At 54.8% G+C, this 13733-nt stretch overlaps 1 protein-coding gene across 2 annotated transcripts in view; it reads right to left on the bottom strand.

The window, feature by feature from the left end:
- SCAP (SREBF chaperone) overlaps window positions 1–13733 on the bottom strand; it is a 56372-nt gene continuing 42639 nt past the window's right edge. For both annotated transcript variants that reach the window (XM_065628685.1, XM_065628686.1), the window contains exons 11-23: window positions 13315–13413; window positions 12431–12649; window positions 10845–11260; window positions 10005–10199; window positions 8966–9167; window positions 8000–8115; window positions 7100–7637; window positions 5918–6003; window positions 5473–5555; window positions 4369–4535; window positions 3499–3579; window positions 2113–2319; window positions 1–1364 (exon numbers count right to left, since the gene is read on the bottom strand). In XM_065628685.1, the coding sequence (XP_065484757.1) occupies window positions 1119–1364; window positions 2113–2319; window positions 3499–3579; window positions 4369–4535; window positions 5473–5555; window positions 5918–6003; window positions 7100–7637; window positions 8000–8115; window positions 8966–9167; window positions 10005–10199; window positions 10845–11260; window positions 12431–12649; window positions 13315–13413 (2655 nt within the window). In that variant the 3' untranslated portion in view covers window positions 1–1118. The remainder of the gene's footprint in view (window positions 1365–2112; window positions 2320–3498; window positions 3580–4368; window positions 4536–5472; window positions 5556–5917; window positions 6004–7099; window positions 7638–7999; window positions 8116–8965; window positions 9168–10004; window positions 10200–10844; window positions 11261–12430; window positions 12650–13314; window positions 13414–13733) is intronic.

Raw genomic sequence — 13733 nt, 5'->3', positions numbered from 1 at the left:
GTTAGTTCTGTTTAATGGCGGTATCCTCGTACTCATTATAAAACACGATCTGGTACAAAAAGCGTCCCCTGTACCACACAGGGGTACAGCTGGGCTAAGGCCACCCGAGGCGGAGGTGGGGGGACCCTGGGGGGGCCGGGACTGGGGCTGCCCACCCCCAGCTCCCTGGCTTTCGGTCCCTGGGCTCCCGGGGCCTCTACAATCACCAAGATTCGATTAACAGACGTTATCGGTGTTTCCTCGAGGGACGCGAGCGTTGAGGGGTTCGGCCTCGGCTGCGCTCCCAGGCAGGGCAGGACCCCCTGGGTCTTGTTCCCCCCCGCAGCCCAAGGGACTTTCTCCCCTTTTCCTGCAGGGAGGAGGGCGCAGGGGCTGCTCCCAACCTGAGCAAAACCTCCTCTGGCCCCGCAGCGGGAGGAGGAGGAGGAGGAGGAAGGTGCTATTGCTGCAAAGGGGGTGGCTGGAGGGTCCAGGGCGGGAGCAGGTCTGGGCCGTCTCCGGAGGGGCCAGAGCTGCCCCTCCCAACCCCCCCAATAAATAACTATATACAGCACATAAATAAATAGGGCAGGGGCCTGCAGGGACAGTGCCAGCCCAGGGACAGGCGCGTCAGGGCCCTGCCCGCGCCCTAAGGCACATGGAGGCCAAGTGCCATTGGGGGCTCAGCCCTGTCCCCCCTGTTTTTGGGGGCTCCCTGAGGGCTGCAGCCCCTGCTGCTCGTTTCGGGGCTGGGGCTGACACTCGCAGCTGCTCCTGGATGTTCTCTGTGCCCTGGGAGCTGCCCCTGCATCAAGGGCTAGGAATGAGCTGGAACTTGCTGGGCCCGGCTTAGCTAAGCTTTCACACGGCACCAGCCCCGGGATCATCACACCGCTGGGGAGCCCCAGGGAAAGATGCTGGAAAAGGGGAGACGAGGAGGGTGTGGGTGCTGCAGAGCACGGGGTGCCATGAGTCCAGGTCACGAGGAGGGAGGGTGACAGCAGCAGGGACAGGGTGACAGAGCTGCTGTCCCCGTCCCCTCACCTGCGGCAGCAGCTGCCCAGCCCCAACCCCTCACCTGCCCACAGCTACGAGAGGGTCCCGAGTGTCCCCGTCCCCCCCAGCTCAGCCCCTGCGCCTCAGTCCAGCTTCTCCAGCACTGAGGGCACGTAGACCAGGCTGAGCTCGCTCCCGAAGTTGCAGACGATGGCGGCGTTCTCCAGCACCAGGATCTGCCGCGCTGGCTGCGACTCATTGCTCTTGCCCAGGTAGACGGTCTGGAGCAGGTCGCCATAGCCGATATCCCAGAAGGAGACGCAGCCCTGGCCGCCTGTCACCAGCAGGTTGTCGGAGATGACGCCCAGGCTGGCGCCGCAGCCCAGCTCCTGCAGGGAACGGGACAACGTCAGAGCCGCAACCGCTCTGCCAGGATGGCCCCACAGGCAGGACAGGGCTGCAGAGCCTCACAGTGGGACAGGACAACAGATTTGGTGTTTTCTGAGCTTTGGCATGCTACATTTACAAATAAGGAAGTTTTCCAAAGCACGTGGAATTTAAATAGAATCATTGAATTGTTTTAGTTGGAAAAGCCCCCCAAGATCATGGAGTCCAACTGTTACCACACCCCTGGCACTGCCCCATGTCCCTGAGAACCTCATCTCCGTCTGTCCAACCCCTCCAGGGATGGTGACTCCACCACTGCCCTGGGCAGCCTGTTCCAATGCCCCACAGCCCTTTGGGGAAAAAATTGTTCCCCAGATCCAACCTCAACCTCCCCTGGTGCAACTTGAGGCCGTTTCTTTGTGTCCCTGTCTCCCCTCAGCTCCTGTTCTCCAGGCTGAACCCCCAGCTCCCTCAGCTGCTCCCATCACACTTGTGCTCCAGCCCCTTCCCCAGCTCCGTTCCCTTCTCTCAACTCGCTCCAGCACCTCAAGGGCTTTCTTGGTGTGAGGGGCCCAAAACTGCCCCCAGGATTTGAGGTTTGGCCTCCCCAGTGCCCAGCACAGGGACAGTCACTGCCCTGGGCCTGCTGGCCACACCAGTGCTGATCCAGGTGACCTGTGGGGTTTGGTGGGTCTCAGCAAAGCACAGGAGCCCCTTTACCCTTTCCCTGGCTGCTCCCCAGCTACCAACCTGCTGGATGGAATAGAGCTTGATCCCCGAGCTGCGGTCCCAGATGCTGATCACGTCATCCAAGCCGCTGCTGATGATGCAGGAGGCCGTGCAGGTGAGGGAGGTGACGTCCCCGCGGTGGGCATACATGTGGCTGACCTTGCTCCCCGTCAGCACGTCCCAGAGGCAGATGGCACCATCCTGCCCGCCGCTCGCCAGTACCATCGTCTGCAGGAACACAGGAGACCTGTGTCAGGAACCCCCAAGGACAGTGCCCTTCCCTCGCCCACTGGGACGCCACGGAACATGGGCCCGTTATATTTAAGCATTCCCAGCGCTCCCAGAATCACTGAATGTCAGGGATTGGAAGGGACCTCGAAAGCTCATTCACCCACGTGTCCAGGCGGGTTGGAATGTCTGCAGAGAAGGAGACTCCACAACCTCCCTGGGCAGCCTGGGCCAGGCTCTGGCACCCTCACCGGGAACAAGTTTCTTCTCATATTCAAGTGGAACCTCCTGTGTTCCAGTTTGTACCCATTGCCCCTTGTCCTATCACTGGCTGTCACCCAGAAGAGCCTGGCTGCATCCTCCTGACACTCCCCCTTTCCATATTGATCCCCATGAATGAGTCACCCCTCAGTCTCCTCTCCTCCAGCTCCAGAGCCCCAGCTCCTCAGCCTTTCCTCACGGGAGATGCTCCACTCCCTGCAGCATCTTCGTGGCTGCGCTGGACTCTCTCCAGCAGTTCCCTGTCCTGCTGGAACTGAGGGGCCCAGAACTGGACACAATATTCCAGATGAGGTCTCACCAGGGCAGAGTAGAGGGGCAGGAGAACCTCTCTGACCTACTGACCACCCCCCTTCTAACCCCTCCCAGGTCCCATTGCCCTTCCTGGCCACAAGGGCCCAGTGCTGGCTCATGGTCACCCTGCTGTCCCCAGGACCCCCAGGTCCCTTTCCCCTACACTGCTCTCCAACAGGTCCTTCCCCAACTTGTACTGGAAGCTGGGGTTGCGGGAGGTCACGGGAACGTGGGATGAAGAGCTGAACTGCCGGCTCGGTGGCTTTCATGTCTCTGCACCTCTATTCAAGGTAACAAACCCCCGAGCCTCCCAGGTGCAGAGAACCCTCAATTCACTGAACCGAGCTGCAGAACACCCAGCTGTGGTGCTCCCCTGTCTCCCTGGAGGCTCAGGCAGAGCAGGCTCTGCCAGGCCCTGTCCTCAGCCTTGCTCCCCTCTCCAGCCCTGCAGCGCTGCTGCCAGCTCAGCTCAGCTTAGCCGCTCCTCTCGGGAGCCAGCGGGTCCCAGGAGGACCGACGTTCACAGGCAGGGAACATCTCCCGGGCTGGTTGCTCAGCAGCTGTGTGTGAAGATGCTCCCCCGGCGCAGAGCCAGCTGCCCCGTACCTGATCCATGTAGACGGCCGTGATGGCTCCCGAGTGACCCTGCAGCGTGAACAAGCAGCACGAGTCCTCCAGCCGGAACACCTGCGGGCAGGAGAGGAGGAGTGAGCATCCGTGGGGCAGCCGGCCTGCAGAACCACACCACTGAGGCTTAATCACTCTTGCTAATGAGGTAACAGATCTCACTTTATCCCCCACAGCACCATCCCCTCGCACGGCACAATCAGAGCTGTCAGTGGTGAGGGACAGCGAGGGACAGCGAGGGACAGCGAGGAGGGTAACGCCTATCAGGCAGTGACACGGCAGGGAAGTGACGTGCGTGGCTGAAGGGATGAGGAGAAGACTTGCATTCATTGATTAATTGGATATTTGGAACAGTTTCTTCCCCAAAGGGCTGTGGGGCATTGGAACAGGCTGCCCAGGGCAGTGGTGGAGTCACCATCCCTGGAGGGGTTGAACAGGTGGAGATGAGGTTCTCAGGGACATGGGGCAGTGCCAGGGGTGGGGGAACAGTTGGACTCTATGATCTTGAGGGGCTTTTACAACCAAAATGATTCTGCAGTTCTGTGATCTTAAGGGTCTTTTCCAACCTAAATCATCCTGCGGCTGAGACGGGGTACCCCAGAAGCCAGGCCCTACGGGAAGAGGATCTCACAACCTCTCCCAGGGTTCTGTCCTAGCTCCAGCGAGGAGCCACATCCCTGCAGATAAACCTCACAGCAGCAGCTTCAGGAAGGTGCTGGACTGGACTCCAGCCACCCCACTCCAAGCACTCGCCTCCCTCCGCACGGGTACACACACGAGCGGCGTCCCCTGCTCGTGGCCAGGACAAGCTGGGGTCCCCGCGTCCCGTCCCTGCCACGCCAGCCGTACCCGCAGCGTGTGGTCCTGGCTGCCAGTGACCAGCCGTCCCGCCGCAGCCTTCAGCGCCGTGATGGGCTTCTGGTGGGCGCAGGACACGGTGTGGGTGAGCTGGCAGGACACGACGTCGCCGCTGCTGAACACGGGGGAGGATGGGATGCTGCTCCTGCTCGGGGCTCCTGTGGTGAGACATGTGGGTAAGTCCTCGCCGCAGCAAACACAGTCTGACACCGGACGACTAACGTCACCCAGAAATTATGTGGTTTGTGGGATGCCTGGATGCTGAACTTTAAGGAATTTGAAGTGCCAAAGGCTTGGCACTCTGGTTGACACCAACAGAAGGTCAGTGCCCATGGACAACCAGAGTAAGGGTCTCCGATGGGGTCCTCAGCAGCAGAACTCCCACCTGCAGATCCACAGCCCCTCTGCAGTCAAGCCTTCTGCAAGACTGAGACCTCTGAAGCCCGAACACTGCGATTCCCCTTGGCAGAGAGGCTGAAGAGACAGCGGGGCACAAAACTCTGCGCCCTATGGGGAAATGTCAGTTCCAGAGCCAGCCCTGTCCTGCAGACCTGCTCCACGGCCAGCTCTGCAGCTTGCAGAGCCCAGGGCATCCCTCCAGGAATGAAACCATTCTCCCAGAGCAAGGCCAGGGCTTCTCTGCCCTCTGGACCACTCTGGACCCAAAGGAGCCACCGCGCCACAAACCAGTGACCCCCATGGACTGGTTTGGTGTGTGTCATGGTTGTGCCAAGGCCACAAGCCGTACTGTGAATGTGTGGGGCTACATGGTGTGTGAACGAGTGAGAACAGACCTTGTCAAGGGAGAAAATACATGAGAAGTGGGAGAGGAAAGAGATACGGGGCAGAGTTGGCCCTGGAACATGTGCCTTGGCCTCCAGACCCACGCACTGGAGAAAAACAGCACTCGAGATGCTCTCCTTGCGCAGGGAACTCCCAAAATCTTCCTATCCACAGGAGCTGGCACAGGCTGCTTTGAGGGGATCGTTATTACGACAGCTTAGGGAGCGGGCGCGAGGGAGAGTCAGCTGCAGGGAGGCAAGGGAGCCGGAACAGCCTCGGTGGAGCTTGGAGCGTGCTGGGCCGCCTGCTTACCTCGGAACTGCAGGTGGTTCAAGGACGTGTGTGTCTCCAGTGAAAAGAAATCTAAAGAGCCATTCAAGCGGGCAGCGACGATCCTGAGGGAGAAAGGTGGGTCATGAGGAGAGGCCGTTCCCCGCTCTGATGGGGTGAGGAGCCCTGAGACCAGACACCTTCCGAGGCAGAGCACAAAAAACAGAGACACAAAGGTCCCATCGCCTGGCCTGGAATTACTCTGGACATTCAGCTCCTAGAAAGACGGAATGTCTGGAGGAAGAAGTGGCTGGTGGAACAGCCCTGGCCGCAGGGAAGCTCGATCCACTGCTGCCGGGGATGTGTGGGAAGAAGAGACATCCCAGCTGAGCCTCTGCCGGAGCTGCTGCATCTCAGGGCAGGAGGGTCCCGGCTCATACTCCATCTTCTCCTCCCCTCGCAGGTCACTGAGCACAAACGCACTCACCTGTTGTTCAGGAAGACAAGCGCTGTGATGCCAGATTGACCTTCATCGTTACTGCTGCGGAGGGTCCCCTCGATTGCGTCCCACACCTGGAAGGAGAAGGGGTTAACGCTGCGATCCCGACCATTGTACACCGAGGGGTCGGTGATCCAGGTGACAGTGACCTGTGGCATGCCGCACGTCCCCCCCAGCCCCTTTGCTGCGGGATCGTAATGCAGGAGCCTGGAGGCAACTCCCGCTTGGCGCTGCTGATGATATTATCAATGTTTTTGCCGAGAAGGGTTGGACCAGATGACCCTTGTGGTCCCTTCCAGCCTGTGATTCTATTATGTCCTCCTATCTAAAAGTGAAGCAGCAAGTTCTCAAGCAAACATCCTTTAGTTTCGCACTAGGAATGATGAATAGATTTATTTTCTTCAAAGAAAATCCCATGATTTCTCTAACGACCCCTGTGCTGGCTGAGCTCTCCAGGGACACGATCCCCGCGGATCCTGCTCAGACAGATCCAGCCGATGCTGCACCACCGCAACGGGAGGGACACAAGATCCCACTCTCCCCTTTTTCCTTCTGGCGTTACTGCCAATAAATGGTATTTTAATCCATTCTTCACAATCTGTGGGCCTTCCTTACCAGGGTCACGCACCCTGCGGCAGCACGTGCTCCCTTCCTGGCTCTGCAGCACCCTGATCCCAGCACAAAATGCTCTGGATTTGGAAGCAATATTGTGATGTGGACTGGGAACAAGGGTCAGCAGCAAAACTCAGACAGTGTCTCAAGGCAGCTGCTTGGGAAAAGGTATCTGAGCTTAAAATTGTATTGAAAGGACAAAGAAAAAGAGTGGAATGGCTCGCTTGGGTCTTTGTTGGGAAGAGTGAAAGCTCTTCACAGGCAGCACAGGCCAAAAATTTTATTTCACAATGTGTTTGTTTTTTTAAAAAAACCCTGCCTTTATTTTGAAGGAAAAATTCTAACCAACTTTCCAAAACCGAAATTAAAATTAAACTAATTCTGAAAGTTTCTCATTGGAGGAGATTTAAATTGCAGATTAAAATTTGCTTCAGAAGCTATGTCGTTCCCGCAGAATTCTTATTAATTTTACCTATTTCCAAACCGAGCAGTAACATCACGTAACGACACCGTGATCTTTAAGCATCGCCAGGGCTGGCCCTGCACCTCACCCCTCACCTCCAGCCTCCCGTTACTCCGGCCGGCCACGATCAGGTTCCCCTGCAGCTCCAGGCTCCAGACCGAGCTCTCCAGGTCTCCTCCCCAGGAAGGGAGTGATGAGGATTTGTCAAACCCCATCAAAGATTCGTCCCCCAAGCTCCTCCTGCGGCTGCCGCATCCTCCCTCCTCAGTGCCGCAGAACACGGCCTGTCCGTGGGGTGCCGAGAGGCTCGCGAAGCTCCGGCAGTTGGAGGTTCCATGTTCTTCGTACACTTTCCCAACCAGGCTGCTGAAATCGTAGCCCGTCTCCTTCTGGCGACCGGCCACAGAACGGAGCCGCGTCTCCGACTCGGCCACCTTTGCCTGCTCGGAGAAGTTGGTGTCGATGAGAGAGGTGAGGTCCGGCTGGTCGCAGAAAAGGGGAGGCTGGGGAGGGCTGAGCATCCTCTTGAGCTGGTGACTGGTCTCCAAGGGGTCATCCAGAGCATTCTTGCCATCTGGGCTATGATCCCAGCTTTCCTGGTAATCAAAAATGCAGCTGCTGTCTCTTCGCAACCTGAAACGCAGGAATAAAAGGTCAATGCTCCCGCTTCTGCTGTTTCTGATTTCTTACAGAGGGGTTTGCACCAGCTGCTGAGCAGCAGTTGTGGAGTAACCTCCCCACAGCTGAATCACAGAATCATTTTGGTTGGAAAAGACCTTCAAGACCATGGAGTCCAACCGTTCCCCCAGCCCTGGCACTGCCCCATGTCCCTGAGAACCTCATGTCCGTCTGTCCAGCCCCTCCAGGGATGGTGACTCCAGAACTGCCCTGGGCAGCCTGTTCCAATGCCCAACAGCCCTTTCCGGGGAGAAATTGTTCCCAAGATCCAACCTCAGTCTCTCTAGTGGTGACACAAGCCAGGACGCAGCACATACCGCGGTTTGGGAATAACGGTGAGGCAGTCACCGGTCTGAGCGTCCCACACACGGATCTGTCCCACCAGGCAGCAGCTCACCAGCAACATCCCGTCACTGGCCAGACACTCAATGTCCTGGGAGGGAAGAAGCAGCACAGCTGAGCGCGTAACACCACCCAGGCCTCCAGACCCTGACAAACACCTTGCGTGCGGCTCAGGAACTATATAGATGACAGATTTTTATGTCAAAACTACATGGCTGGCTTAGCCACCTTGGGATACTTTGAGAATATGAGTCCCAGATGTGCTGCAAATCAAAAAGATTCCACCTGTCTTCCCTTTTCCTGACAAAATACGGCTCAAAAAGATGGTAGGATCAGGGACAGAGGTGCAGCCTCTCTGGAAGACACAGCACAGCATTCCAAATTTCATCTGATCGGGTGCCAAAGTGCTTTGTTTCATCTCAGAATGCAAAGAAACACCTTTTCCCTCAAGAAAAATGAGTGAGCTGAGCAGCAGCACACTGCAGTGCAAACCCGTGGATGCTGACAGCACTGGAAACAACACTGAACAGCCCAAACCGACACACGAACTTTTGGGAAGCAGTGAAAAAGGATCCAGTAGGTATTAAATATCAGGGATCTAGCAAGGAAGGCTGGGTAAGCCCAGGCAATAAAAGCCAACAGTTGGCTACAATGAGATGGTGATAACAGCAATTGCAAAAAGCTCAGAGTGAGTCCAAGGAAGAAATGGAAAAGTCCTACAGGGAACTTTATGCTACAATATCCTACAGTGTAAATATAACATAATATATAAAATTCACCCAGCTGTCAGCCTTCACAGCTGCATTATGCTAAGGCCGCACAGCTGGTCTGTCCTTCTTGAGGGCTGTTATTCAAATAAAACAAAAAAAAAAAACCCAAAAGATGCATGGCACAAGTCAGTAAAATGTCTTTCTGGTAAGGACAGCACCTGTCTGACCTACCATGAGGTGACCCCTGAGAACCAGGGGGACGATCTCAGTCTCAGGGGGGGAGTAGCCGTAGTCATCACAGGGCAGGTCCCCCCGCTTCCTCCGGCTGTGCGAGAGCCCGTTCTGCCCGTAGTTCTTGGGGCAGAACACCCGGTACAGGCAGAAGAGCAGCAGGACCAGGATGATGCCTGAGGCCAGACCCAGAGCAGCCACCCTGGTGGGAGAGACACAGATACAGAGGAAAAAAGAAGGTGAGATAAAACATCAAATGACTAGAAAAATACTGTGAAAGTATTACACGTGTTGCTGGTCTCAGTTTTTCAGCTGAGCAAAATTCCCGTGATTTTGGGGAAATTAAAGGATTTTTTTAATGGCAAATGGTCAATTTCAACAAGATTCTCAGACTTTTCAATAAGAACAGGACACAGGAATTTAGTCAGGAAGAAAAACACTAGATGGGGATAATATAACACAGCCAAAGGGGCTGGGAGCCCATCCTCTCAGGAGGGAAGGAAGGTCCTGGCTTGCAGGAGATTTGGATCTAACACTCAATAAAGCGTCACTGAATCACAATATTTATCCCCAAAGACAAGCTCCTTTCCCTGTTACTCTGCGATAAACCCCATAATACACCATGTGTGGTGCTCGGAGTAACAGTTTGAGCATCACCAAGCCAATTAAAATACATCACAGCTTAATCTTCACAGTGCGTGAAAAATTGCACAACAATTTCTAGATTACAGCGAATATTTGCATACGTATGAAGTTTGTAGGCCAATTGCCCATAGTCATCAATCTATATATTGACAAGCAGCTCCCACCAACAGCGATGTCTGCAACCAACCTGGGCTGCACACCCCATCTCCTGCCAGGGAACTAATTAATGAGAGATTAATTTAACGCTGCACTAGGTAAGAGCATCCTGAGTGCCACAGGATTTTGCACTGATGCTTTACAAGTATTTTTTTTGTCCCCCACCAGGAGAAAAGCCAAGCAGTTGTGTCTCTAAGGGAGTGACGGCACACTCAGAAAGTCACAAGGACTTTTTTACTTGTAGAGGGTGACATCCTGGTGTCCTTGCAGCTTGGAGGATGTTTGGCCAGGCTGAGCTTCGGTGTCCAGCTTCCCGCGGCTCGGCAACAAGAAGGGGTGGTAGCGGTTCACCTCCTGGGGATGCCGCACTTCTAAGGCCTCTTGCGGGTTCAGGTAGAGCGTGACGGGGATGGCCGGCAGGATGCTGATGTATCTGAAGGGGCGGAAAGATGAGAAGAATTTAGGAGCAACAAAAGCAAAAGAGACAAAAATACGAACAGGCCACCCAGCCCGTCTTCTCACGAGGAGCCACGGCAGGTCTCAGTATGTGCTTTCCGTCCAGGAATTTCAGGTATTCAAAAGTAAAGACTGCCTTGGAAACATTTTTCTTTAAAGATCTTTCCCAGGTCTTAACCTTTAACTCTGTGGAAGAGGTTAACAGTCAACAGCAGACTGAGCTGTTGATGAGATCAAACAGATCATGCAGATTTAAGTAAGGATGTAATGATCTGGTCCAGTTTTCTGTACGCTGCAGGCCAGAAGATCTCACCAGCTCGGATGTCTCTATTTCTCACGTGTACCATCCTCACCACTTACAGACGATCACATGTTGGTTTACAAAATTCTAAACATCACCTCCAGCGTAAAGCAAATAATACACCCACAAGCACAGCGAGAAACACAACCCTTCTTCTCAGACAAACGCTCCTGGAGAATTTGGTGCCTTTGCACCACACAGTAGGGGCCGTTTCATTGTCTCCTGAATACACATTTGGAGTAAGGTGCGTGGAACACAAATTATCTCACTCAGAAGGACAAGGACAGAAACAAGAAAAATGTTTGGAGTCAGTCCACTTGCCTTTTGGCCAGAGTGATGTTGTAGTAGCCGAAGAGGGATGGCCAGTGTCTGAAGGAAAGTTTCCTCCAAATCTCCTCATCCTCTGCTCCCCAGGTAACCTCTGCTTCGGTTCCAAGCTCCGTCTGTCCGTTCCCTTTGCCCTCCGTCCCCTGTGCCCACGTGTGCTGGTTTGTCTCCAGCCCTAACTTCTGCTCACGCTGCTGTGTCTGGTTTTCTGACAGCTGTATAGGGTCCGACGGGAAGACCGAGAGATCGATCTTGGGGTCGCCAGCAGGCAGGACCCCTCCAGGAACGGGCATAGGAGGCAGAACCGCTTCACCCAAAGGACTCTGTTCGGTGACCTGGGACGTGAGGTAGGTGCGGAGACCCGCGGGATCCGTGTAAACCAGGATTCCGATCCAGATCACCGTCCCAGCCTGCACACGATGAGCAAAGAGACAACTCGTTTAGTACATGGCCTGAACGCTGCGTCACCAGCACCTTGTCAGTCTGAGCAACAACATGGCCAGGTGGCCAAAAAGGCCACGAGCATCCTGGCTGGTACCAGCACTGGTGTGGCCAGCAGGCCCAGGGCAGTGACCGTCCTGTGCTGGGCACTGGGGAGGCCAAACCTCGAATCCTGGGGGCAGTTTTGGGCCCCTCACACCAAGAAAGCCCTTGAGGTGCTGGAGCGAGTTGAGAGAAGGGAACGGAGCTGGGGAAGGGGCTGGAGCACAAGTGTGATGGGAGCGGCCGAGGGAGCTGGGGGTTCAGCCTGGAGAACAGGAGCTGAGAGGAGACAGGGACACAAAGAAACGGCCTCAAGTTGCGCCAGGGGAGGTTGAGGTTGGATCTGGGGAACAATTTCTTCCCCAAAGGGCTGTTGGGCATTGGAAACAGGCTGCCCAGGGCAGTGGTGGAGTCACCATCCCTGGAGGGGTTGGACCGATGGAGATGAGGTTCTCAGGGACACGGGGCAGGGCCAGGGCTGGGGTATGGTTGGACTCCATGATCTTGGGGGCTTTTCCAACCAAAATGATTCTGTGATTCTATAACAGAGACAGGGGGGACAAGCAGGGGCAGTATCTGGTGTAACCGTGGCCATTACACCTGCAAAATGAAAAGCCTTAGTCTTTCACATAGCAAAATATCTCCATGTCTTTATTCCACATTATCTGCAGGGACAAAACATGACTTCTGCTCTGTAACAATCTTCCCTCCCCACTCATACAGTCCTTGAAAATCTGCTTATATAAGAGCAGATTTTTGTCTCAAATAAAACTACCTGCTACCACCCAAACATGATGCAAACAGCAACCTGAGCTGGGTGAAGATGTCCCTGCTCATGGCAGGGATTGGACTGGATGAGCTGGGAAGGTTCCTTCAACTCAAACTTTTCTATGATTCGATGAAACAGCAGAGCCCTGGAGCTAATGCAAACAGAGCAATGCTCTCAGAGAAGTATTTATTCAACTGTATTTACCACAGGACAGCATAAATCTTGCAGGGGAACACAGATGCATAAAAAGCTTGGGCTTCTTCCCCTCAGAAGCCTATTTGGGGTGGGTTAGCGCCCAGGAGGAAGGGGCAGTGGATATCAAACATACCATGATGAGCCTCTGGGCCAGCCGGGTCCTGGCAAAGAAGTAAATCACGCACAGCCTCTTGGGCAGGCGCAGGTTCCTGAAGGACGAGGGCTGGAGGGTGATGGTGTGGGGGGTGGCAGGTCGCATGGCCGGCTGGCGTTCGTAGCGCTGCGAGCGGCTGACGGGCTTCGCCGGGGGCATGCAGGCTTCAGCTGGCAGCCGCTTGTTCAGATCCGCCAGCTGCCAGGAGAAAAACAAACATGTGAGAGCCGTGGGGAGGAGGTCCCTTGAGAGAAATGTGTGCACAGCCGCTACCTGTGATACCTGCCTACAACTGAGCTCCTACCTTCGCCCTTGAGTTGATCTGTCCCCGCTTCTCTCTTCTTTGCCCAGCCATGGTCATCTGTTTGTGACCGTGTCTCCTTCCAGCCCATTTACCCCAAATCTGCACGTTTCTCTACCTGAGGGTGTCTTGTTCCCTCAAGTGCCCTGTCCCCAATCCCTGTGTACATGTAACCAAGCAAGTGCTGCCCCACAGCTTTTACGGCTCAGTCTTTTCTGTTTGGAGAGTGAAAATCATAGAATCACAGAATCATTTAGGTTGGAAAAGCATCTCAAGATCATGGAGTCCAAGCGTTCCCCCAGCCCTGGCATTGCCCCATGTCCTGAGAACCTCATCTCCGTCTGTCTAACCCCTCCAGGGATGGTGACTCCACCACTGCCCTGGGCAGCCTGTTCCAATGCCCCACAGCCCTTTGGGGAAGAAATTATTCCCAAGATCCAACCTCAACCTCCCCTGGCGCAACTTGAGGCCATTAATCACAGGGTGTGCTTCCTTTAATCCTTCTAAAAGAGCAAGGAAGAAAAACGCCAGGCAAAACCCCATGTTCTTGTGCTTTCCTTACCTCCATCCGGCGAATGTCGATGGACAGCACAGTCGTGAAGAAAAACATCTGCAGGAAGAAGTCAGACACTAGGCCGACCACAGCGAAGAGGCAGAACTCCTGCGGACAGGACACACTGATTAGCTACAGCAGCTGCAGAGACAGTGGTAAATATGTCACCTTCAGAAAAAGGGAAATTCAGCAAACTCTTGCCCAGAGCGCAGGCCTGAGTCTATTTTACTGACAAATCCTATGACTGGTATTTTGTAATAGTTGAGAGATTGGTGCTAGAAAAGCCCGTGTGGGAACTCAAGAGCATACTTGTTCAGATTGAATTCTTTGTTCTTCTGAGCCATAAAACATCAAAGCACCATATGAAAAACCAGCAGAGGATGTTTTCCCAGGTCACAATGCCAGAGCTTCCTGCCCCTGTATCCAAA

Source organism: Caloenas nicobarica, chromosome 2 (genome assembly GCF_036013445.1).
Source record: "Caloenas nicobarica isolate bCalNic1 chromosome 2, bCalNic1.hap1, whole genome shotgun sequence".
Lineage (NCBI taxonomy): Eukaryota > Metazoa > Chordata > Aves > Columbiformes > Columbidae > Caloenas > Caloenas nicobarica.
Note: the sequence above shows the minus strand (reverse complement) of the source record. Positions and strands in the feature narration are given on the sequence as shown.